Below are 26,181 nucleotides of genomic sequence, written 5' to 3' on the forward strand. Positions count from 1 at the left end.
AAGCATTTATTTATTTTTATAATATTAAATATTATTTTTATGGTTATCTAAATTTTTCCGTTTTTCTTAATATATTGGTATGAAGTATCCTCTTAGTCTCTTCCACTTCCAACTGGTATTGCCGATGTCCAAGCCATCATCTTCTCTCCCTGCAGCTGGTCGCCTTGCCTTCACCCTTGCCCCTGGCCTATTCCCAGTTCAGCAGCCCCAGGGATCCTCCTGTTAAAACAGATCAGATCATGGAAATCTTCCAATGCCTCCTCATCTTTCTCAGAGTAATAAAGTCTTTACAATGGCACAAGAGGTTTCACGTAATTTGCTCTGGCCTTATTTCCTCTCTCTGTATCTTCATCATCATCATCTTCTTCTTCTTCTTTTTAAATTTATTTTATTTTAGGTGTACCTGGGTGGCCCAGTCTGTTAAGCGTCTGACTTCAGGTTATGACCTCACGTTCATGGATTTGAGCCCCATATGGGGCTCTGTGCTGACAGCTCAGAGCGTGGAGCCTACTTGGGATTCTGTGTCTCCCTCTTTCTCTGCCCTTACCCTGCTCGTGCTTTGTCTCTCTCTGTCTCTCAAAAATAAATAAATGTTAAAATTTTTTTAAATAAAATGATTTTTTATTATTATTTTTTTTATTTTAGAGAGAGGAGAGCGCAGGGGAGAGAGAGGCAGAGAGAGAGAAAGAGAGAATTTTGAGCAGGCTCCAATCAGAGTCCAATGTGAAGCTTGATCCTATGACCCTGGGATCATGACATGAGCAGAAATCAAGAGTCAGGTGCTCAACCAGTTGAGCCACCCAGGGGCCCCTCCTCTCTGATTGTCACCTGCTTACTCCCCATCCCCCCATACCACACAGGCTCCACTGGCCTTCTTACTGTTCCTGCAACACACCAGGCACTGGGGTGTTTGCACACTGGCTGTTCCCTAGGTCTGGAAAGCTCTTTCTCCAGATATTCACATTGCTCCCCTCCTTCAGCTTCTTCAAGTTTGTTTGGATAACACCGCTAGATGAGACTTCTCCAAAGCAGCCTATTTACACAATTGCAGCATTCTCCCAACCCCTAATTCCGCTCTGTTTCTCCCAGGCACTTACTATTTTCTAACATATTATATAACTTATTGTTTATGTTGTCTATTTCCCCTCACTGGCAGCAGTGAGAGCAGAGGTGTTTGTGTTTATTTCATCCATGTATTGTATTGATTAAACAGAGCCTGGGGGCGCCTGGGTGGCTTAGTCGGTTAAGCGCCCGACTTTCGCTTAGGTCATGATCTCGCGATTCGTGGGTTCGAGCCCCGCGTTGGGCTCTGTGCTGACTGCCAGCTCGGAGCCTGGAGCCTGTTTCAGAGTCTGTGACTCCCTCTCTCTCTGACCCTCCCCTGCTCACGCTGTCTCTCTCTCTCTCTCTCTCCTAGAAATAAATAAAGCATTAAAAAAAATTAAAAAAATAAAAATAAACAGACCAGACATTTAGTGAACGTTAAGTGAGTGAATGAATATTAAATCAGAAAAAAAAAAGAAGGTGGAGAACATTGTTTGAATCATATTTACTTGTATAAGTTTAGCTTAGCTCTGGAAAGCTACCAGAGGTACAAGTGAAGACAACCTGTTGGCTGGGGGCTGAGGAAGGAGGGAGACATTTTACTTTCATACTTTCTAGATTTCCCTCTATGTGCCTATATTGCCTATTGAATAAATAACTCAAGTGAAAATAAACACTTTGGAACACAAAGAATAATAAGATCCCCCATCTCTGGCCCTACAAAGTCAGTCTTGATTATTTTGGTGTGCTTCCCTCCTTCAAGTCTTTCCCCCAGACACCTCCTCCTCTCTGCATTCAGGGCATAAAAACTCTTGCTGTAGCATTGGCATTTAATTGGAGTCCAGCCCCCTACAGTGGCTTACCATTTATTGACCTTAATCTGTGTAGTTCTGAATCTAATGATGCCTGAATATCATATGCCTGGCTTCTGGAGCTCATTTTATAATTAATTTCTGTAATTAATGGCTGTTTATAAGCTGACTTGAATCACTGAGCTCCTATATTCTAGTTTCTGTTTGAAGAGTGAAGCCTGTGGGCTAGATGGCCTCCAGAGGCACTTGTAAGACTGTGTAATCACAAAATGAGAGAGTAGTTAGCTTTGGAGAGGAGGATGGGGATAGGGAAGAGGATGCAGACATTGATAATGTTCTCATGGTGAATTCACAGACGATTATTATATTTTTGTTTCATAAATTAACATATATGTTACACATAATGTTATGTGTATCTTTAAAAACATAACGAAAAGGAGATTGAAAATAATAAAATACAAGGATAATTTAAAAAAAAAAAAGGACTGTGGGGGCACCTAGGTGGCTCAGTCAGTTGAGCGTCCAACTTTGGCTCAGGTCATGATCTCATAGTTCATGAGTTCAAGCCCCATGTGGGGCTCTGTGCTCACAGCTCAGAGCCTGGAATCCACTTCCGATTCTGTCTCTCTCACTCTTGTCTCTCTACTCCACCCCCACTCACACTGTCTCTCTCTCTCTCAAAACTGAATAAATGTTTTTTAAAAAAGTCTTTAAAAAAAAAAAAGACTCTATAACCAGATTCTGAGAGGCCTAGCTAGGGTTCCCAGCTTTGAGAATCAACTTGATTGAGCTCCCTGATTTCACAGATAAGGAACCTAAGGCTCACAAAATCAAAAGAATTTCCCCAGTGAGTTAGAACTAGAATTGGAACCCAGATTTCCTGAACTCCTAGTCCACTGCTCTCTACACCACCTCCCTAAAAAAGCTAAGAGGCTCTGGCTTAGAGAGATCTTTTATGACTAGGTCCTTGGAAATACAGTATTAGGGGGCAGATCTCCACATCACCATATGGGATCCTTGGGACAACAGATCTAGGTTAGTTATCTTCATTTCAAAGCTAAATGTGCTGGAGGCTAATGCTTGGTGCCTTTGTTAAGTTTCAGTGCTGAAGACTCAGGACTTATGTGAGTTGCTCTACCTCTTCCTATGCCTCATTTTACTCAGCTATAAAATGAACCTGACCTTCTACTTCAAGGGTTTGTGGTGAGGATCACACAAGATGGTGAAGGTGCTTTGTAGACTATAAATCTTGATTCAAGCCCATTAACCATTCATTTATTCTACATTTACTGAAAGCCTTCTAGTATATTCCTGGCACTGGAAAGACACATAAACAGGACTGACGTGGTCTCCACTCTGAGGGAAGTTGGAGTCTGCAGGACGAAACAGAGAAATAAATAGCGAATTAGAGGAGAAAGTTTGCCATTGGGAAAATTAAGCTGCAGGAACGTTTTCTAACCTGGAATTGGGGAGAGGATAGGCTTCATGGAGGAAGTGTACATCAAGTTGTGTCGTGAAGGACAGAGGTGGTCAGTGTTACAAGAAGCTCAGGCTGCAGGAAAGAGTTGACCATTTAGGAAATTAGAACCCAGCATAACTTAAGGAGGCCATGACCCTGGGCCTTAAGTGGCAGGCTAAGAGTTTGGAATCTGTCCTGAGACCAGTGGGGAGCCACAGGAGGGTTTTATGCAGGTGATGGCTGGGTCTGGCTTGCTTTCAAGAACAATTACTCCAACCAACAATGTGTTGTGTCCACTGCAGGAGCCGATCAGTGTCATTATCAGGTAGTCAGAAAGTAGATCAAGGAACATGGGCCAGGGCTAGATAGTCCCGGGATCAGGCCTGTGTGATATAAACGAAGGTACTGAACCTCTCTGAAGTTTCTGACTGTAAACTGGGAGTTATCACTTCACGAGTTTGCTCTGAGGATTAAAGGCATGCAATGTTCAATTCAGAGCGTACAATCATTTTTTCCCTTCCCTTCCTTTTTTTACTATGAACAAAGCTGAGCTGCCTTTGTTCCTCACAGTAACCTTGTAAAGTATCTTTGTCCCCACTCACAGCTCCTCCCAGCCGGGGATCCTGCGCCTGCGCGGCAGGCCCTGAGGACGCCACGGGGGTAGCTTGGCAACCTGGTCGCCTGGCAACGGCGTGCGCTTCCGGGACCACGCACTGAGGCAGGTGAGCCAGCGGATGCCAAAGGGAACAGGGGGTCCCCAGACCCATCCAGTCGGGTTCGCATTGGGCTCACGTCCTCTTATCCCAGGGCTCTCTCATCTGGTTGGACTCTCGAACCCAAGGTCCTTAGAGGAGACCAGGCCCCTGTCCCCAGCACCCACTCTTTCTTGTGAGGGGAGTCCAGAAATGGCCGCGTCCCTTCCAGGTAGGCCCCCTACCCTCTTTCCCTGGTCATTTGGTGCCCAGAATCAGAGTCTGGCTCACCTCTTTTACTGGAGTTGACCATTCCTACAGGGCTGGGACTGTCACTGCGACTAATTGAAGTAACCACCACCACTATAATAGTAACTGCAGAGGACGTGTCCAGAGCCTGGTGTGGCAGGCCCATGAGCAGCAGTTCATATGACAATTCTAGGAGGGAGTGAAGGAGGTGCTATTATCACCTCCCTTTTGCAGCTGTAGAAAGACACAGACAGAAGTAACTTGTCAAGGGCCACCCACAGCCCAAGTCTGGAGCCTGTTCTTAACTATAGTTGAACCCTTGAACTACCTAGTGGTTAGGAGTGCTAACACTACCCTTCCCTCACAGTCGAAAATCCACATATTACTTCTGAGTCACTCTTTAACTACTAGTATGCCCACTGTTGACCAGAAGCCTTACCTATAAAATAAACAACATGTATATTATATTTATTATATATTATATTTTTACAATAAAGGAAACTGAAGGAAAGAAAATGTTACTAAGAAAGACATAAAGGGGGGCGTCTGGGTGGCTCATTCAGTTAAGCATCTAACTCTTGATTTCTGCTCAGGTCATGATCTTATGGGTCATGAGATTGAGCCCCCATGTTGGGCTCCGCAGTGCGGAGCCTGCTTGGGATTCTCTCTCTGCCCCTCCCCCACTCTTTCTCATTCTCAAAATAAACATTTTTTAAAAAAGAAAAGCATAGGGGCACCTGGGTAGCTCAGTAGGTTAAGCATTCTACTCGATCTCAGCTCAGGTCATAATCTCACCTCACTCAGGTCGGTGAGTTCCAGCCCCATTTTGGGCTCCACACGAACAATGAGGAGTCTGCTTGGGATTCTCTGTCTCTCTCTCTCTCAGCCTCTCCTCCACTTGTGTGCACAGGTGTGTGCTCTCTCTCTTCCAAAATAAATAAACTAAAAAAAAAAAAACGAAGCATAAGGGAGAGAAAATACGTTAAGTATTTATGTAAAAAAGTATTTATGCAAAAGTATATTATGTAAAAAAAGTACCATATTGTAAAAAATCCACGTGTAAATAGACCCATGCAGTTTAAACCTGTGTTGTTCAAGGGTCAGCTGTACTGAGCCATACTGCCTATAGTCGCTCAAAGTGTGTATGTTTGTAATTAATAGAAATAAATCACACTTTATCCTCAATTCCTTTTTTGTGGTTGTGTCAGGAGCATCTGGATATGGGTCCCTAATGGACAAATGAGGTAGACCTGGATTTGAACATTGGCTCCTGGCCTTATCAGTTCCACCACCTGAAGCAAACTTCTACCCTTAAGCCTCAACTACTTCCTTTGTAAATTTGGGATAACACAAGTCCCCTCCTTCTGGAGTAGTTGAATTAGATACTAGGCATTGCTGGCATAAGATAAGTACTACATATGGTGACCATATTAGTGTTTGCTTTTTTCGTTTTGTGTCTTTTGTGCCTTTACATTCCCCAGCCTGTGAAGTACTAGTGGTTTCCTCTGTCATTACTCTCGGGAGAACTCTGGAGTTTGCAATTTGGGCTGCTATTTACCTTTACTGTGATCTTGAGAAGATTCTTTCATTGTTCTCAGCCTCAGTTTGCTCATCTGTAAAATGAAAGTAAAAGTATCCACCTGGCTACCCTTACAGTTTTGAGGATCGAATGAGAAGTAGCTTCTAAATCACAGTAGTAATAACAACAACTTTTTGGATTCTCTTCATCAGTGGTTTCTGCATAGCTCTGTTTTGAAAGCTAGAAGGTTGCCCTCGCAGGCGTGGAAAGATGGCTCATGCCCGGATCTCCATGTACTTGCCACCTGACATCAACCCCACCCAGGCTGCCATTGCCTATGGCTGTCGGGCCCTACCCAAGCTGAACAAGGAGCTGCAGTCAGAGGACCTGCTGACGAGGCAGAAAGCTCTCATGGCTTTGTGTGACCTTATGCATGACCCTGAGCATGTCTACGTGGCCATTGACATAGGTGAGAATGTCACAGCCTGGGTAACCATAACTAGGGTCTGGATGGACAGACAGTGGCTCGAGGCAGGAGGGACTGAGGTGACCTGGCCCCTTCACTGCATCCCTCCTGGCTGGTCAGTCAGTACTTGCCCAGACACCACCAGTCTGTACCACCCAGAACCACAAATCAGCTCCCTCTGCTATGGCTCAACCAGGTGGCCACAAATCCACCAAACAGCTCTGCTTATGTATCTCATTCACAAAGCTGTCACAAAAGATAGACACACCTTATTAAAACCACATGTATATCTGGGAGCTATATGTCCCTTGTGTCCCACTTTTCTAATTATCAAAATAAGACTTGAGGTGACTTTCATGGCATGGTCACACCTTTCCCAGACCAGGCACATGATGGATGAACTGATTCTTTTTTTTTTTTTTTTTTTTTACAAATAGTTTATTGTCAAGTTGGTTTCCATATAACACCCAGTGCTGGATGAACTGATTCTTCTCCCTCCAGCCCTAGTGGAAGGGCTAGTTAATTCCAGCTTTGGCTGGGGTTCCTAGAACCAGGAGCTAGGACATTGGGTGGAGCTTCAACAATAAGGGCTGCTATTTAATAAGCCTGACCCTGGGCCAGTAACACCCCAGTGCAGTGCCTGTGTTATCTTAATCCTAGTAGCACCTGCTTCAGGAGGGAAGCTCAGAAAACCAACAGATGAAAATCAGAGGCTCAGAGGAAGGAAATGAGGTTAGGGTTGCCAGATAAATAAATAAAGCAGGATTTTTATTTGCTCAACCTGGCATCCCTAGGTGTAGCCCATTCACAGGTAGGACTGCTTTAGGACAGGGATGAGAATTTGGCCCCTCAGTCTGTCTAAAGGCAAAGGCCATTTTCTTAATTCTGCAGTGGGCTGTGAGAGGAGGCATTGGTCGGAAGTGTGCAGGGCATTAGATAAAATGGTCCCCTGATTTGAGCCTTTCTAGCACAAAGAGACCCCTTTGGTGACTCTGAATATCTTGTAACTGATACAAGTTACTGTATATCTTATACACTCTGTATATCTTATATACTCTGAAATATCTTGTAAGTGATTCCCTGAGGCCCCAAAGCAGTGGAGCCTCTGGTTGTCTCTTGCTGCCCAACATTGGCTTACCTGTTGACTTCTAGGTTCATTGATTTCTGAGAATGGTAAATGTTCAAAGGTTTTTGTGCCTTGCAGGCTGCCTGGAGAGCCTGAAAGCTTTGCTGAAGGATAACAATGACATGGTGCGGATAAAGACCACTGAGGTGCTCTATATCATGGCAACCCATAACGTGGGCAGGTGGGCAGCTGTCTCTGGAAACCTCTGTCATGCTTTGGAGCCACACTGCATGCCCTTAGATGACTTTGAGCACTCTGAATTGTTGTCTATCAGTTTATGTGTGTATCAGGGGAGGATGGGGGTGCTTTCCCGTATCAGCTCAGCTCACCCTCTAGACCTGGGATCACTAGGTTTACCTGGTATTGAAAACAGAAACCAGGGGCCCCTGGGTGGCTCAGTCAGTTAAGCATCTGACTCTTAATTTCGGCTCAGGTCATGATCTCATGGTTGTGAGATTTACCCCCACATCAGGCTCTGGCTGGACATGGAGCCTGCATAAGATTCTCTTTCCCTCTGCCCCTCCCCTTCCCTCTCTTTCTCTTTCAAAAAGGAAGGAAGGAAGGAAGGAAGGAAGGAAGGAAGGAAGGAAGGAAGGAAGGAAGGAAAAAGGAAAAGAAAGAAAACAGAACCGAGAATCACAAACAGCCCTCCAGTCCTTCCCAGCAACTGATGTCCAGTGTGCACATGCCCAGAGAGAAGGAATAGAAGGGCAGGTTGCTCAGTGTTTCCAGGCTTCTTTGATGTAAATGACAGAGGCCTCTTTACAGAAGCTTGAGATCCTTTCAGGGATGTCAGGGGAACCTCACAAAACTCAATGTTGCTCAGTCCTGGCTCTCCCCAAGCTCTCTCTGCCTCACTATCCTCATCTGCACCTGCCTGTCAGAGCAGGGAGTCAAATGAGGTAGTGCACGTCAAATGTTCAGCCCAGGAACATCTGCTTCACATTGACTTGGGTGGCCACCATGTGCTCCTGTCTTTGGGGACTGCTGCGTCCTTCTTCCTGCAGATAGTCTCCATGAACTCACATACCCACTTACTCAGGGCCATCTCCAGATGGTGGCCTCAGTCTCTCAGTCCCCCTGACCTCTGGGTTCTAATATCAGGTCCCCAAAGCGGGATGTGATTAGCATCCTCCATGTGCGGCCCTGGCCCGACAGGTCACTGTGAACAAACAGGGTGCATATGGGGACGTGGTGCCACAGTGAGAGTCCCAATTCATACGCTTTGCACTGAGAAGGGTAGACACAGGACATGGGGGTCTTGGGGGCATGGGGGACACAGGAGACTATGTAGGGGACAGGAGCCCTGGTATCTGGGGACTTCAAACTTTCCTGCTATGACCTTGGTCGAGTCTCGCTATGCTTATCTGCACACTGGTTGGCATTTCCTGTCATCTCTTGCTTAAATCACACCCGTAACATCATTTTAATTTACAGCTTTGGTTTCTTTAAGATAGAGTGGAGAACTCAGACATTAATGGAGTAATCTGCGTGTAAAAACCTTCTTTTACGATCTTTTACGATCGGCTCACTCTTTTTTTTTTTTTTTGAGACTCACTTTTGAGTCTTCCTGAATCAATCAACTTTGTTTTCATAAGGAATTAAAAAAAAAAAACCCATAAAACTTTTCTCACATCTAATTGGCTTACCTAATAGCTAATTAACTTATATAATTATAACAACAAGCATAACAGGCATACATAGGTTTGGAGGCAAGCATCTGGCTGTTGGCAAGGTCACAATTCAGCTGGGAGAAGAAGCAGGCACTTTGAGGGGCGGGGCTTGCGGAGCCTTGAGCATGGGGGGTGGTGTGCCCTGCTGGATGGAGCCCTGATCAGGGTGGGTCAGTTGTGAGGCTCTGCTGTCTCATCATTTTACAGATTCACAAGAGTGAAAGGAAGGATGAAGGGGCACAAAGAGGGGTTGGAGTCTTAGCTAAGGAAGGGGCAGAGCTACGTGATTCCAGCGTGTGGTTCTTTCCACCCTCACCCAAGCCACTCTGCTCTCCTGGCCTCTAGGGATTCTGTAACATATTGTCCACCTCTGGACTTTTTCTTCTCTCAGGAAACCAGAGGGATGTGGTCTACACCGACCAGCACAGGCTCAGGCTCCAGGCAGGGTTGTGGGTGGGCAACTTCCTCTTGGTTCTTACTGGATCCTCTCTGGGCATGGTCTTAATTATGTCTAAACCTGACTTCTCTTCCCCAGAGAGGGCTTTTTAAAGCATGATGTCATCCTTGCCTTGTCCTACCTGCTGAACGACCCTCAGTCAGCTTGTCGGGAAAACCTGCACCTGGCTTTCAAGCATGTGGCCCAGCTTCCTTCAGGTAGGCACTCAGTGGGCATTCAGGCGGCCCCTTGGTCTCCACTCCAGGTCACTCATGTGCCCTGCTGCAGATCATGGTCTAAAGCACGTTTTTATAAAAAGTTATGCTTTTATTAAGGTATACCATACATATCAAAAAGTCACAAATCATACATGAAGGCTTTATTAAATTGTAGTAAGAGGACATGCCATCAAATCGCTACCCAGATTAAGAAATGGAGTTACTACCCCTCATCCCAAAGGTGAACAGTATCTTCTGTTCATAAGACCATAGATTAGTTTATGCCTTTTATTAAACTTTACGTCAGTACAAACATATAGACTGAAATATCTTGTTTCTGGCTTTCTTTTTCTTCAACGTTTACCACTGAGATCCACGTATGGTTTTTGCTGATTTGCACTGGAGTGTGGTATTCATGTTATATGAGTATACAATTCTCCGGTTTATTTATCCGCTCTGTTGCCAACAGACATTTGAACCGTTTCGAGTGTATGAATACCCAGAATAGTGTCTATAAACATTGTCATGTCTTTGGATGGATGCATAGATGAGTTTCTTTTGAGACATACCTAGGAGGGGAATTGCTAGGGATAAGTTTATGTTCAGCTTTAGAAGATACTACCAATGGGTTTCTAAAATAGTTATATCAATTTACACTCCCACCAGCAGTGTCTTAGAGTTCCACATGCTCTCTATCCTCACCCACACTTGATCTTTCCCGGCTCTTTATTTTAGCTATTTTGGTGGGTGGGTATGTGGCAGTATCTCATTTTGGTTTTAATTTGTGTTTCCCTGATGATTATAGCCCTGTAAATGTCCTCCTTTGTGAAGTGCTATAGCATGTTTAAGGATTAAAGAAGGACTGCCTTAAAGGCCACTCTGCCCCTAGGCTCAATTTCCCCTTCAGCTGACTACTCCTGCTAATTACATGCAGAGTCCAGGGTGAGGCCACCCACCCGCTGCAGCTCATGGGTTGAGATCTTGTGTCAGAATGACATTGCCTTGTCACATCGTGCAATGAACATTTTTAAGTGGAGGGCTTATTCCAAGAGGCATGATATCAAGGTCTTAAAGGGGGTGCCTTAAGTTAAAGGTGGGCAAAAAGGCATTGCAGCCCAAGAGTGACACAGCCCTAGGTTCTCTCTGCCCTTCCCCTGGTTCCCTGCATGCCCCTGGATGAGTTACTTCCTCTTTTTTAAGGTGAGGCTGATACTACTTGCCTTGAAAACTTGAAGTGAGGGCAAGTGAGAAGATGCTCATCAAGCATGTAGTGTATCACCCTGCATGAAATATACCATAAACATCAAATCGACATGTGAGCGCTCTCTGAGTTGAGATCCCAGGGAGAGATAACTATGGGATCAGGTGAAGAGAGGTGGACCAAATAGAGAGAGCCCTTGGGGACCTGGGATTGCTGCTCATCTGGGAGGCATGCCTTTTGCCAGTTGGGCTGGGCCAGATGACAGAAGCTTCTGATAGTGTGTGTGTGTGTGTGTGTGTGTGTGTGTGTGTGTGTGTGTGTGTGTGTTTAAAGACCTGCTTATCCCTGGCCCTAGCACAAGCCAACAGAATCTGTTTCTGGGAATGCGCATACATGTCTTCTCAAATGCACCTTGGCTGATTCTCCCTTGAGGCCATGGTTGAGGGCCACTGGAATACTGGGGTGTCTATGAAGTTCCTGTGCTCAGGGCTGAACTAAGTAAATGCCCTGTGCTCACCATGGAGGAACTCTCCTTGAGGTGTGGAGCTCCCAGCCAGCTCTCTTTTTATTTTATTTTATTTTATTTTTTACAAATAGTTTATTGTCAAATTAGTTTCCACATAACACCCAGTGCTCATCCCCACAAGTGCCCTCCTCCATGCCCCTCCTCCCCCCCCCCCTCTCCACCTCCCATCAGCCCTCAGTTTGTTCACAGCATTCAAGAGTCTCTCATGGTTTGCCTCTCTCCCTTTCCCCCACCATTTCCCCCCTTCTTCTCCCCCTTGTTCCTCAGTTAAGTTCCTCCTAATCCTCCTATACGTGCAAACATGATATTTGTCCTTCTCTGCCTGACTTATTTCGCTCAGCACAACACCCTCAAGGTCCATCCATATTGCTACACATGGCCAGATTTCATTGTTTCTCATTGCCATGTAGTATTCCATGGTATAGATAAACCACATCTTCTTGAACCATTCATCTGTTGATGGACACTTAGGATCTTTCCATGTTTTAGCTATTGTGGAGAGTGCTGCTATGAACATTGGGGTACATGTGCTCCTATGCATCAGCATTTCTGTATCCCTTGGGTAAATTCCTAGCAGTGCTATTGCTGGGTCATAGGGGAGTTCTATTGTTAGTTTCCTGAGGAACCTCCACACTGTTTTCCAGAGGGTCAGCCAGCTCTCTTAAATGAATGTGACCTGTTTAAGCCTTCAGAGAAATACAGAGACACTGATAAGAAATTTCGAGTACCATCACAGCTTTATTAAGTCTTAACATACTGCCATATTTCATATTTGCTTGAGATTTTTGTTTTAAAAAAAGTAATGGCAGTCCAAGCACCCTGTGAGCCCCCAACCTCTCCACCAAGCACGCTTTCTCCTGCCCTCCCTGGAGCCACCAATAATTTCTGACTATATCCCTAACGCATGGCTTTATATTTTACCATGGATGTAGTTATTTGGAGATCTTGACTTGCATGTTTTATTTATTTTTTAAAATTTTTAATGTTTTTATTTATTTCTGAGAGAGAGAGAGACAGCGTGAGCAGGGGAGGGTCAGAGAGAGAGGGAGACACAGAATCCAAAAACAGGCTCCAGGCTCTGAGCTAGCTGTCAGCACAGAGCCTGATGCAGGGCTTGAACCCACAAACCGTGAGATCATGACCTGAGCTGAAGTTGGACACTTAGCCAACTGAGCCACCCAGGCACCCCTTGACTTATATGCTTTAAAACTCTGTGTAAATGGATCTTACTGAATATATCCCCTTGCTACTTAAAGAACCTAATGTTACAATTTCAAGATTTATCCATGTTGTGTCATGGGCTCTGTTTTCCTCTTTTATCTATGGTGTGCCCTTCTGGTGTTTGAACGTATGCTTACTCCTGCTTGGCTAATGGGACGTGCTGGTTGTTTCTGATCCTGAGCATTCCCGCTCAGATTTTCCTGGAGTCCCTCCAAAGCCTCTGCTAGGGAGATCATCCTTGTGGTGGGCAGAGAATGAATGGCCTTCAGCTTGGCCAGACACTGCAATTGCTTCCCAGCTTACCCTCCTCCAGCCAGGAGAGAGTCTGGTGCCCATCCTCACCAGCAATCTGATGGTGTGCTGTGCTGTTTCACTGTATGTGGCTTTGCTGTCCCCTGTGACTGAGAGAGGGGGCATCTTTCCTCTGCCTGGCGCCGCTTGTGTCTCCTCTCCTGCCCAGTGCCTCCCTGGAGCCTGAGCACATTCTGTTGAGTTGTTTTTCCATTTCTTATTGATTTGAAGGAGTGTTTCATATATCCTAGTTTCCAATCCTTTGTTGGCTACGTACACTGAAAATACCATTTCCTGGGTTTTTTGCATGACTTTTCACTGTTTATTTGCTAATTCATTGGCCCAGCAGTTTTGTGTGTGTGTGCGCATGTGTATGCACACACATATATGTCTGCATGTGTGTGTATGTGTTTGTGTTTGGTACTGCTTAAGAGCTCATGAAGATATTCTGCCCTATTTTGTCCTAAAAGTGTAAGAGTTTTCCTTTTTTACATTTAGCTGGTGAAGGTACCTGAACTGGATTTTTGTTTGTTTCTAGGTCTTCTTGTCTAGCCCTTGCCAGTCCTACACTGTCTTGATCACGAAAGTTCTATGGCGATCTGTGTTCTGGTGGGAAGGGCCCTACCTCTATCTCCTTCCTGCAAAGTTGTTCTGGAATCCACAGCCACTGGGCCCACCATGAGGAGTAGGGGTTGTGTGGTTCTGACAAGCCTCACTGGGGGCCCCAGTGGTGAACCTCGGCCTTCTGTCACAGGATCTCTTGGCTGCTGCTCATGGTCTGTGGCATGTCTAGAAGGCAGGCCTGGGACACTCTGGTGAGGGATGTGCAGCAGTGCGGTGTGGGGATAGCTGGAGGAAGAGGGAGACATACAGTGTGCCAGACACCGCAAGAGGTCTGCCTGGGGGAACTCTGAACACAGTGGCTTCTGGGTGGCTTCTGGCTGTGTCCTAGGTAGTATCCTCACTGGGCCTCCAGGTGGGGTGAATGCATCCACTTCAGTGATCGCACTCTCAATCAGGGTGTGGCCTTGGGCAGTAGCATAGCCTGTCAAAGCCTCAGCTTCGTCACTGAGCATGTGAATATGTGTGCCTGTGTGGTTTGCTGGGGTAGTTAGGACTCAGCCAGCTCTCCTCTTGGTGGTCATTAGTGTGGGTTTCCTATCCACTGCCACACCAGAGGGCACCCTCTGCACCTGGCTGAATGCCTGGCACTCAACAAATATTGGTGTTTAGGTTTTATGCTGTATTTTGAAGGATCATTTGTTAGTTATTTGCTGCAATTCATTTCCTCCCTTCCTTCATTAATTCAATAGTTATGTGTTGGGCCCTTGCTCTGTTCCAGTCACTGTGTCTCAGTTGCTTCGTCTGTAGTGTTGGGTATCTGTGGGAGAAAGTAGGTCTTCCCTGAGTCCTTGGTGCCTGGCAAGATCTGGCCTAGTGTGTAGTTTCCCAGAGTAACCAGCAGGGGGTAACACAGGATCAATGACTGCCTGATAGAGCCTGGCTCTCATCTCAGGCCCCAGGGTGGTACAAGTCAGGCAGGGAGAAACCAGATTGGAGAAGCAAATACCATACAGAAGCCTCCAGGCCATGTTCCCTGTCAGCTGGGCCCTAAATGACCACTGGGGATTCTGGGAGAAGCTCTATTCCCTTGTTTCTGCTAACCACACACAGAAACAGGTCTCATTTTGTGGCTAGACATTCTGTAGGAGAGAACTCTCATGTCGAAATTGAGAGTTCTTTTGTAACAAGATTTTGGGATGAACCTGAACAGCACCAGGGCCCCGGTAGTGTCTCCCAACCAGCCCCGCTGGCCAAGGCCCAGGCCCCTTGAGCCCTCTGACAGTATCCTGGAACCAGAGTGACTGGGTGCACCTGTGAGACTGGACTGGACTCTGAGCTGCTAGCCCAGCTGTGGCACCAGCATGGTGCAGGACATCTTGTTACACAAAGAGGGTCAAGTCCTTCTGGTGCATGCACTGGGCAGTACCAGCTGGCTCCTGGTCTTGGACCTACTCAGCACTGAAACCCCTTGCCCAGCTTATCTCTTAGTGAGACGAGCCCCCAAGGTGCCATCCAGCCTTGGTGGGGCCCCCGTGTCCTCATGGTGTACTGCACCCCCTCCCCAGTACTTGCCCCTGAGCCAGTAGACCTGCGCCCTATGCCTATTTGTCCCAGATGGCCAGGGGCTTGTGTGGGCTCCAGGGAAGGTAGATGGAGCACTGCCCCTGATAACCCAGGCCTGGTCGGGTCACTTGTTACACTGTGTGACACCAGGAAGTCATTCCCCCTCCAGGTCTCTGCTTTCTCCTCTATAAAATCGAATCAGTAATCTCGACTTCCTGAGAGTAGAGGAGGCTGGAATTAGACGTGTGTACCAGGCTCAGCCCAGGGCCATATGGTGTGTCGTCACTGAAGGGAGCTGAGGTTATTGTCACTGACCCGTCTCATCATCTTTGATGACCAAGAGAACTACAGGTGAGGATGGCAGTGTGCCCTATAAGAGGGAGTCTTTGGCCACACGGTGGGACCTGGCTTGTGGTTAGTCACCTGCAGAAGGCAGGACTGGGCCAAGCCTTCCTGCACAGGATAGAGATTCTTCCTGTCGGTGCTGGCCTCCTCTCACTGGTCCCTCTGCTGCTGGCCCTAGAGCTCATTTCCCTCTGGCTGATGCCACCATTGGTGGGCCTTTTCTGGGCCTTTGGCTTAGCATGTGCCTTCTCCATACTGGGCACTGTTTGGGCACAGTAGAAGGAGGTAGGTCAAATTGTGCCAGGTCCCCAGGTCACCTTGCCCTGGAGTGAGCACTATGCAATGGAGTGTGGGAAGGAGGGGATGTGCAACACTCAGCAGGCTGGGCTCTGAGGGATAGACAGTCTTGGACTTCAAGGTTGGGGAAAGTACATCAGCATGATTAGCGGAGCAAGAGGTGGATGTAGCAGGCCCATGAGAGGAAGAACCAGCACAGACAGGTGGTGACTAGACTTATCATGGGGATCATTTCATAACATATATAAATATACTGAATCATTGGAGCACTGGCATGGCTCAGTTGGTTGAGCATCAGACTTTAGCTCAGGTCATGATCTCGTGGTTCATGAGTTCGAGCCCCACATGGGGCTTTCTGCTGTCAGCGCAGAGCGCGCTTCAGAACCTCTGTGCCTCTCTCTCTCTGCACCTCCCCTGTTCCCACTCCCTCAAAAATAAACATTAAAAAAACCCCTCAATCCCTATGATGTATACTTGAAACTAATAGGATTATATGTCAATTATACTTCAATAAAAACAGTCAACACACGAAATGAAAAAAGAAATTCACTGAATACATGGTCTCCAAAATGTTGTGAAAGAGAAGAATATAGAACACATACTAATCAGAGTTGTCGATGAAAGGAGGCAAGGAGAGTCAGTCATGTAAGTTAAAAAAAAAAAAAAAAAAAAAGAAAAGCAATGCAGATAGATTGCAGTGGAGGGCAGGACCCTGAAGAGTCTGCCGACTGGACTCTGGGAAGTGGGAGGTCTGTCTCAGGGAAGCCACCTCCCATCCCTGAGCACATCAAAAGAGAAGGCAGAATCCTCCTGTTTTCCTTCTATCTGTGTATATTTAGGTGAAGGATGCTCATGGTGAAATTACTGCGCTTTTCACAGTTGGCATTAAAAGTGTAAAATAAGTCTCAAAGATTTTAAGTCACATGCTATTTCTTCTTATACAAAAGTCCCCTTGGGTTTTTGCTGTTTGGTGATGTGGGAAGGTGTGAAGGGAATCCCCAAGAGGGCTCAGGGTGGGGGAGGGAGACAGCCCAATCTGTATGTGTCTGTACGCTGTGTATCTGTGTGTGTGCATGCATGTGCGTCTCCACCTGCTGGTCCTCATTTAGGGTTTTGTGTGGGTCCTGGGTTGGAGGAGGAGGTGCAGGAGTCTCTGGGCTCCCAGTGGAATCCTGTCTGTCTGAGTGCAGAAGGATCAGGAGCAGAGCCAGTCAAGAACCCCAGGCTTGGGAGGTACTTGCCTCTCTGTTCCACCAACCCCTGACCTTGACCTTGGACACCTTTCCTCTCTGTAAAATGGGTCACAGCCAACAACTTGCTATGGTAGAGATGTTAAAATATCTGTAAGGACCCTGGTGCAGGCCGAACAGTTACTTGACTACTAATTAGTGCTTTCTACCACAAGGAGATGCCTCTAAGCACACAAGCTAGAGTCAGCAAACAGTGGGATAGTGGGGGACCCCTCCTCCCCACACCTTGCAGGACCACCTATAATGTTGGCCATTGTTAGCACCCTCCAGGCTCTCCACTTCTTCCACTCTGTGGGGATGAGTCTAACTCTAATTCTGGAAGAGGTGTCTCTAGGGTGTGATGGGTGTGGGTGTTGGTGCACCCTGGGCCAGTACTGGGCAGGGGTCTTGGAGCCATCTTCACCCCTGAACCTCAGCCGCTCCAGACACAGGGGCCTGGCAGGCCTCCCCCTCTCTTGATTTTCAAATGATTTCCAAATGATTCTACCTAAATGTGTGGATAAGGGGAAAGAAAACGCAACCTGGGCATGGAAGGTGTCTCTGGGCACCCTCCCAGATGTCAGCCGCACACACACACAGCACGTCAGGACAAGGCTCAGCTCATTCAGGGTATTTTATTTTCTTAAAGTAGACAATCTTTAACTTTCATACAATCACCAGCTCCTCTTTCCCTCTGTACATCTCTTAAAGTCCTTGACTGTGATTCCACACACTGACCTCAGACATCTAGGTACCAATCAGTGGCTGAGAGAAAAGGAGATTTGGCAAGGACTCTGGCGGTGCCTTCCCTCTCAACAGCACGGGTTCATATTTACATGCGGCCCTCGGCCAAGGTCCTTCCATGATGGCGGGTGTCACAGGCCCTGGGACATGAAGGGCCAGAGTGTGAGGTCCCAGCAGGGCCTCCCTCAGGCTACAATGCTGGCTGAGCCTTCACAGGACTTGAGGCTGCTCTCAGCCCGTCTCAGGTGTAGGGCGTGCAGGGGCCAGGACCCCATCTCTCGCTTCCCCTTCCTCCACTTGCAAAGCCAATGGATAATTTACTTTTTAAATACCAAAGACATTTAGCTATTGTTCATTCGCTCCTAGGTGAAGAACCTTCTTTAAATACATCACATTTATTTTCTGAAATAAAAACAAAGCAGAAACCGCACCAGTAACAAGAGGACGCTGCACAGGCTTATGTACAACGCGGCCCCGCGAGGCTGTCACAGGGCGGCCATCCGCCCCAGTGTCGCTCGGGAGCAGAGGGACAGACTCGTCCAGATAACAACTTTTACACTCAGCAAGCCAGACACAAAAAAGACCACCTGAAAAAAAATATGTTTTGAAAATCTGCATTTTAAAAAAGAATACTCAACTGCATTTGAAATTTTCCATATTTCTGCTAAACACCACGAGATTTGGCCAAAAAAAAGGATGTCAGAGAAGAAAAACCAGGTTTTGATTTATAAAACATCAGACTAGTAGAAGAAAAGCTGGAACCCAGCTGGCCTAGTTTGAAACAAATCGTGCCACTCATGTTATTGTGTGGATTTTTGCTGCATATTTTGAAGCTGTTTAAAAAGAGCTGTGAGTGGCTAGAGGTCTGGTTAGTGCTGTCATCTGGCCTTGCACCCTGGTTCCAGAATGAACGAACGTGATACAGAGTAGGCCAGCGGTAGGCGTGGCCAGCAGGGAAGGCGCATGGACCCTGCTCCGGACCTCCCTCCTGGTCAGCAGTAAGGTCCCCAGTCCCAAGCTTGGGCAGAGCTGGCTTCTTCCAGATGACCCAGCCGCCTATCCTCATAGTCCCACGAGGACCCCCATGCAGAGCGGGGCCGGCTCGGGAAGGCAAAGTGAAGGGGCAGGATGGGCTCATAGTGAACATGGTGACAACTGCTTAAGTCTTCATGAGGCCTCAACACTTTGGGGAACTTTGCCGTCTCCAGACTGTGTGTGTGCATATGTGTGTGTGTGTGTGTGCATGTTTGTGGATGTCTACCTACCTAGCAATCTATCCATATATATTTATGCTTGCAGAAATGTGGGGGCCAAGGAGGTGGGGGGGACATTTTTCAGGTCCCCAGTTTTCTGCCCCTAGGCTGGGTCTCCCTAGCACGAGTGGGGGTGTGACACCCCAGGGGTTTCACCACAGGCAAATTGGCCCGCCCAGCTCCTCAACAAAGGCCTATATACTTGAGATTGTTCTGTATGATGACGTCTGTCACCGCGTCGAAAACAAACTGGATGTTACTGGTGTCAGTGGCGCAGGTGAAGTGGGAGTAGATCTCCTTGGTCTCCTTGTTGCGGTTCAGGTCCTCGAACTGCCGCTGGATGTAGACAGCGGCCTCCTCGTAGGTGTTCTGGCCCTTGTACTCAGGGAAGCAGATGGTGAGCGGGATGCGCCGGATCTTCTCCGCCAGCAGGTCCTTCTTGTTCAGGAAGAGGATGAGTGAAGTGTTGATGAACCAGTTGTTGTTACAGATGGAGTCAAAAAGGCGCAGGCTCTCTGCCATTCGACTCTGCAGGCAGGAAAATGCTGATGTTAATCAGGGGATGCAGGAAGGAAAGGTCCCAGACCCACAGCCTTCGGGGACAAAGTCCCCTTGGCAAGGTCTCCCACCCCAGCACTGGTCCTGCAAAAATCACCCTTCTGTTGGGAAGTCTTCCTCTGCGAGGCCAGGTCTGTTTTCACCCGCCTCCCATGAGCTCTGGAGCCCCTGCAGTGGCTGGCACCACTCTCTGCACCCTGACACATGTTAGTAAGGGGTGCTCCTGCTTCATTGGCACCTCTTCTGTGGCTTGGGGCTGCTGCATGGCCTCCCTTAGCCACAGGGACCTGGGCAACTCCGAGCTCACAGCTAATGGCCCCATCCCTTGCCACCTCGTGCTGGCTCAAGTCCCCCATACTGCCATTGCATCTCCCTCAAGGTAAGCATGGCCAGCCTCCTGGCCAGCCAGCAGCTCCAGCCCGCTCAGGCTTGGGCCAGTCCTCTAAGCCTCCATCCTGCCACATATACTGTCAGTCCTCAGCTGGATCTGATCGCCTGTGAACTGATCGCCTTCACTTCCAAAATCCAAGGCTCCCGTCTAGAGAGCTGGGGAAGGCTCAGGCTCCTCTGCCCCTGCCAGGCCATTATGTTCACATGAGGACAGAGGCCCAGGAGGCTCAGTGACCACGGAGTGTGGCACTGGCCTTTATTTACCTCCTTCTTTCTGAGGACCTTAAATAGGTTGTAGTAACTGAGTTTTTAGGGAACATAATGCATTCGTCTGACTCCCAATCTCACCACTCACTCACCATTTCCACACAGAACTGACAATTCTAGCTTCCAAAAAGAACTGCTGGTGAGTTACTATGGTGAAAGTTGCCCCTTGTTTTAAAATAAAATAAACAAGCCAAATGTCCGAACAAAGCCTGGAACTAGTTTAGTTTAGATCCAGAGTGTCGGAATTAAAGACTTTCTGACCAGATTGTATCACCAATGACGTGGTAATGACAAAGGAAGCTGCAGCTGGTGCTGATGGTGTGGCCACGGTACACCAGCTTGTTCAAGCCTTACACCTTCTGATTCCCGTTTTATAGATGAAGAAACTGAGGCTTGGAGAGGCAGGAAATGTGCTCCATGTTCCACGACCAGGAGCTCAGGCTCACTTGGAGGGTGGATGGGCAGCACTGTTGGACCCAAGTGAGGTCACCCAAGGTGGGGGTGTCCAGGAGGATGCCACAGCGAAACCATGCTCTCCCAAAGATCCTGAATTGTGTGAGGTACATGGTCTAATAGCATCTGTGCTAAGAAAGAACCAGGTTGAGTGGGGAGAGGATGCCCACAGGTACTTGTCATTACTCCCCAACCTCAGAGAAGCGGTCTTGAGATCCCATATTCCACCTCGGACAAGATTTTTCAAAACCATCTTGTGCCTTCTTTAGAGTGAACTCAGAAATACCAGAAACTCTGGAAAGTAAATGGTTTCAGGTCTTGGGGAAAGCAGGGGGGTACCTTTCAGCAGAAAAAAACAAGATACAGGATTCCCATCCCCAGCAGTGCCTGGAGGAGCCACATGATGTTCCCAAAAGTGAGATAAGTGGTGGCCTAGGAATGTCACATTCTGCTGGGGACTAATTAGCTCTAATGGATTCCTGGAAGCCACACTGTAAACCCTCACAGAGCTATCAATTCTCACAGGAATGATGTCATAATCAGGGGCTGTGCTTCTGACCCCAAACTTCACATCAGATAAATAACAGAAACAGTCATTAGCACATATGCATTAATTCAATGAGCAAACACTTGCTGAGCATGCCCTAAGGGCCAGTTATAGGCCCCAGCTCTCATGTGAGGTAATGGAGCCGAGACAGGGGCCCAGGACTCAGAGGGGTACAGGCTGGCCACCAGCAGGTAGGACCCAGCAGGCCAGTTCCCAGGGTATGGAGCCATGGAGTTCCCATGGAGTGAGTGCCAGGCAGAGGAGCCAGGACACAGCCAGGCTTCTAGACTGGGTACCTGCTGGGTCACCTGGGGTAAGACCCAAGGTAGCCCTTATACCAGGTCCAAGCCCAGCAGCTCTGGGCAGGCTGCAGAGTCTGGGAAGCGGAGGGGCAGGAGGGCGTTCTCAACATGCTGAAACAGTGCGTATGTGCTGGCCAGTGCTCATGCTGAGGCCTCTGCTAGTTGGTCCTTTGAGGGCAGGCCCTGTGTGGCGTGGGGGCGGAGGGGTCAACAGGCCATGTGGCCCCTCCCACTCCACAGCCATCTCAACTGCTTTTCCTGTTCAATACCCACCCTAGGTTCCTGACTTTAGCCCCAAGTGACCAGTCCTTCCTGTCCCATGAGAACCTCTGCCCCGCAGACAGCTCTTGGCAGACTTTTTGGACCCTAGACATCTCCCTGAGTGTCACATTCCTTCAGGCTAGAAATCTGGGAACTCAGGCACTTTCCTCACAGGGTAGCAATGCCCTTGGCAATGCCTCACAAATGCTCATAGGATCACTACTGCCTAGAACCACAGAACAGGAGTCTCCTCTTTCTTTTGTGTTTTTTGGGGGCTCAAGTTTCCTACTTTTCTCTCTTCCTTGGGATAATACCTGGGAGGTGATAGGCATCAAAGAATAACCACAAAACCTCTATCTGTGGAGATGCTCTGACTGCATGGACCCTGCCAGGCAGCATTCAGCACAGCCTGTGGAAGGCACTGACTAGGTACTAGTTTGTAGAAATGCACATGACCTTCAGAGCTTGAGAACCACTGGGCTAGATGCTGCACTCCACCTGTTATCCCCTACTGCTCTCTGGGTGTTCATGGCCCACATGGGGTGCTGCTTGGCCAAGGCTCCCTGTAACTGCACGAGGCCCCTTGGCTGAGAAAGGGTGATGACAGGTGGGCAAGGTGCAGCTGGAGTCCCCTGGCCTTTTGACTTGGTGCCCTCAGCGCTAGCATCACTGTGGAGTGCACACTCCTCCATCCCAAGCACTCCCAGGTGGGCAGAGCAGTGTCCTGACACCTCAAAGCACAAATCATTGAAAAAGGAATGTGCTATTTTGGGCTGTAACTCTGGAAACTGCGTGAAGCTTGCATGAGTGTGAGTATGGGAGGAATGCCACAGGTGTACTTCCCCACCCAGCATCCAGGGCCTCCCTTTTCCTCCTCTCTCTATGTTCTGTTCACTCTCTATGGCATCATTCAAGACCGCTTCTTCCTGGAAGCTCCCCTGATTCCTTTTGCCCCCATATCCCTGTTCACCTTCTGGTAGCACATGTCCTGGCTATGCGCCCTGCACCAGGATAAAGTCCCACCCCTCAGTCTGGCCTTCAGGGCCTCCCCTGCTACCTCCACGGCCCTCAGTGGGTGTGCACAGCCTGGACACCAGCTGTGGCCCCATTCTCCTCCTCCTTGGCCTGGGTGGAGCTCCCCCACGTCACTAAGTTCCCCTGTGACTCTGCCCACTTGGTGTCATGGGTCAGAGCTGCTGGTGAGAGCCCCAAAGATGGTAAGAGAAGGTTGGGCATCGTCCTTGTGAGGTCCAGCTCGGCTGCTGGGCCCGTAGGGCAAATGAAGCCAGGGGCAACTTTGGGATCACTGCTAGTATAACACCACCTTGTCCTGTGAAATTCCCATTAGCTTGACACAGACATCCTCTCCGACCCAGAATCTGAGAGGCCACCTCTGCAGCTCATGGTTGTGCTGTGAGCAGGAGGGCTATAGATTCCACACGTGGGGAGATGGAGGCCTGGACAGGCTGACTCCCAGGCTCAGTTAAGAGCCCTGTGTCTCCACCAACCACATGTTCTCTTCCAGCAAGAAGCCCTTCTTGCCTTTACTGCCCCAGCTGCCAGTGGAGCAGTCATGGTTGTTTCACCCAGGAGGAAACACACCCACTAGCAGCTGACTGCAATGCCAGCCCAGGGCTCTGAGGCCCACCCAGCACTCTCCAGGGCCTGCTCTCCAGTAAGATGGCACTTTCTAGAAGTCTGGGATTTGTCTGCACGTTCATTTATATAAATAACATGGAGCAGATGATTCCCATCGGAAGTTTATGCAGTGGCGGGAATCTTACTGCCCAATGGTGAGAAATCAGTGGTTTGCAACAAAGCAGGTCAGACAGCAAGAGGCAGTTGGGCGGCTGGATGTAATCATCCTGGGATGGTAAAGAAGTCATTTCTTGGCCATTTGCAAAAAGAAAGTTCCTGCTCGGATAGGTCCAAATATACTCAGTGGCGCTGAAAGAACTTTCCACCAGGGTGGGAGGATGTCACCAGGCTGGACCTAATGGCTGGTTGCTAAGGAGCTGGCTGGCCTGGGAGTCTGGGGTCTTTGCTCAGTGCTGAACTTGGCAGCAGAGGCTTTCACCAGGCATGTGGCTACCATGTGATAGCACTATGGTCGCCTGGATGGGACCAGCTCCATTTTGAGGTCAATGGCCAGGGTGAGCTGGGATGCAAAGGGGAGGCTGCATGCGGTGAGGGGATATGTTGCCCCTTGCTTTTGGTTCTCTACGATGGCTCTCTTCATGTCACAAAAGGGCTGCCCCCTGTCCCTGGTTACAAGTACAGGGTCTGGAGTCAGGGGCCCAGTGTTCACTGTCACCACCAGTGTTTGATGTGCCTTGGACAAGTCATTTCTCCTCTCTGGGCCTCAGTTTCCTCACCTGTAAAATGGGATGATCACGGCATTCAATGCCAAGAGGACTGTGAGGAGGAATGAAGGTGCTGATATGAGAAGAGCCCATATCTACTGGGCCTTTTCCCATGGCTGCTGCTGCCCACTGGGTACTCTCCCATGCCACTCACAGCCCCTTGCCCTGGCACAAGTTTCTGTTGTCTCCTCTCACCTCTTAGTGGAAAGCCTGCCTCCTTGCAGTAGGTTCCCTTAGCTTTTTAGTGGGGCACAGGACAGCCCCAAGTGCCAGGCTGAGCACCTCCAGTTACCATCGTTTCCCTGATTTAAGAGGTCAGGCCCATGAGCTATGTCATAGCAAGGCTGCCTTTGGTTTCCTTGCATGCTGGCTGGGTGGAAGAGGGCTGGTTCCCAGAAATCCAGCCTGGAACCCAACCATGGACACTCAAGTACAGCCGCTACACTTTGCAAATGAGGATAATGGGCTCCGTTACAGGCAAAAAGGTCTGTCCAAACATCCAGCACAGCCTCTTCCAGCATGTCTGCTTCCCAGTGACTTGAGAGCCCACTGGCCTGCCTGAGGGAGAGGGGACAGCAGGTGTCCTCCAGACTGTGGTCCTGGGTCCCTCTCTGAGTGAATTCTGGTTCCTTGCATGGCTGGGGTGAGGAGCACTGCTCAGGTCCTCTAAGGCACTGTAGTTTCTAGAGGTAGGTAAGGGAACAGGGTAAGGGGGCTGGCTAAGGACTACCAGGTTACCAGCCGAGCCTGCCCTGGGTCTGTCTTTCTAACTTGTCTCTCTTGGGGGCTCATTTCAGTCTCCTGCCCTCTTGGGTTACCCTCCCTGCCTCCTGATGCCTGAGCCAGTTTCTGAAGTCTCACGCAGTTTGCCTCCACAATCTGTGACAGAGAGTGTGGCGTCCTGTGTGTGCAGTGTATCTGCAACTCAGCAGGTCTCTGGGGCAGAGTAGGGGTGGGGGCCTGTTTTTGGAGCTGGGCACCCTTCACCATAGCCTAACCAACGTACACAGTAATGTACATGTCACTTTCCAGCAGCACTAAACTGTGGGCAGGCAGGCAAGAGAAAGAGGCCCAGGGCCTCCCTCAAGGTCTGACCTCTAGCCACTGCACCTCTCCTGATGGCCACCCATACCTCCGAGTGCTGTTCCTGTTCTCTCTTCACAGGCCACCACAGGTGTTCTAATAGGACCCCGGTCCTGTATGTAGTAACTCACTGACCACCCTGGGACTGAGGACTAAGCTATGGGGAAGGGACATGGGCATGCTCTGAAACCCTCTCTATTCCCAAATTTATTGACTGAACTCCTGGGGCAAAAGCTGGACACATCAGAGGAGCACGCTGGCCTTTCATGATCTGTTCTGTCTTTCTCCCCAGCCCCCACCTTCTGTTCCTGGCCCTCACCTGTTCTGTGGTACTTTACACAGGCTGTCTCTAGTCTTGTCACTCTGGGCAAGATGCTTGTCTCAGTGCCTCAGCCCCTCATCTGCGAGAAGGCAGTAAGACCAGCCTCGCAAAGAAGTGTGGCTTTTAATGGAGAAAACACACACAAAGACTCATACTTACAGTTTCCATCATTGATTGTGGGGCTCTGGGTCCTCCACCCACCTCTTGGGCCTTGAAGCCCCATCTGGCTGCCGGGTGGGTAGAGCCACAGGTATGCTGCATGGCCCCTATCTAGACACAGGCACTTAGCCAACCTTGCTTCCTTGTTATTATCACATAGGTCCCCCACTATTCTGTTCCAGGAAGGGGAAGGCTGTGGGGATGCTGTTTCTTGTTCTCACTGGGGTCCCCACGAAGCCTTAACACACTCCAGGGGGCCTTGGTTTCCATACCAGCTCCTAGCTTTGTAGTCCTCCTGGGACACTGGTCCAGCCCACCGTGTTCCCAATGGCCTCTTCTCTTATGTAGACACACATTCCAGGGGTGGCGGGACCAGAATCTTCTGACCCTCCAGGATCACACTGGTTTTGGGCAGCCATATGCAAATGCTAGACTCATGCTGAGCATGCCATCTACCAGACCCTTGGAACACAGGGGAGGCCAAACAAGGGCCTGCCTGTACTGATGGGTAAATTTCAGAGTGAGGGATATGCCAGGAGGTGGTAGCA

General features: G+C 48.7%; 2 protein-coding genes and 1 long non-coding RNA gene across 6 annotated transcripts in view; 1 reads left to right on the plus strand and 2 right to left on the minus strand.

Annotated features, from left to right (window-relative positions):
* RSPH14 (radial spoke head 14 homolog) overlaps positions 1–26,181 on the plus strand; it is a 99,586-nt gene that overhangs the window by 16,964 nt on the left and 56,441 nt on the right. Inside the window, exons 2-5 of one of the 2 annotated variants that reach the window (XM_039222168.1) lie at positions 3,920–4,037; positions 5,988–6,244; positions 7,446–7,548; positions 9,576–9,694. In XM_039222168.1, coding sequence (XP_039078099.1) covers positions 6,046–6,244; positions 7,446–7,548; positions 9,576–9,694 — 421 coding nt within the window. In that variant the 5' untranslated portion in view covers positions 3,920–4,037; positions 5,988–6,045. The other variant, XM_039222167.1, reaches the window with a different exon arrangement.
* Positions 3,110–3,972, minus strand: LOC120223940. 2 transcript variants are annotated; one of them, XR_005526413.1, is made up of 3 exons: positions 3,918–3,972; positions 3,316–3,408; positions 3,110–3,229 (listed from the first exon to the last, which is right to left on the minus strand). It is a non-coding gene; the product is annotated as an uncharacterized LOC120223940 (long non-coding RNA). The 2 variants fall into 2 exon arrangements; XR_005526412.1 differs by lacking the exon at positions 3,918–3,972 and having other exon boundaries at positions 3,316–3,820.
* The window catches only part of GNAZ (G protein subunit alpha z), a 52,936-nt gene continuing 45,041 nt past the window's right edge, over positions 18,287–26,181 (minus strand). For both annotated transcript variants that reach the window (XM_039222166.1, XM_039222165.1), the window contains exon 3: positions 18,287–19,456. In XM_039222166.1, coding sequence (XP_039078097.1) covers positions 19,112–19,456 — 345 coding nt within the window. In that variant the 3' untranslated portion in view covers positions 18,287–19,111. The remainder of the gene's footprint in view (positions 19,457–26,181) is intronic.

The sequence above is a fragment of the Hyaena hyaena genome, unplaced genomic scaffold (assembly GCF_003009895.1).
Source record: "Hyaena hyaena isolate Hyena2069 unplaced genomic scaffold, ASM300989v1 scaffold_1080, whole genome shotgun sequence".
NCBI classification, from domain to species: domain Eukaryota; kingdom Metazoa; phylum Chordata; class Mammalia; order Carnivora; family Hyaenidae; genus Hyaena; species Hyaena hyaena.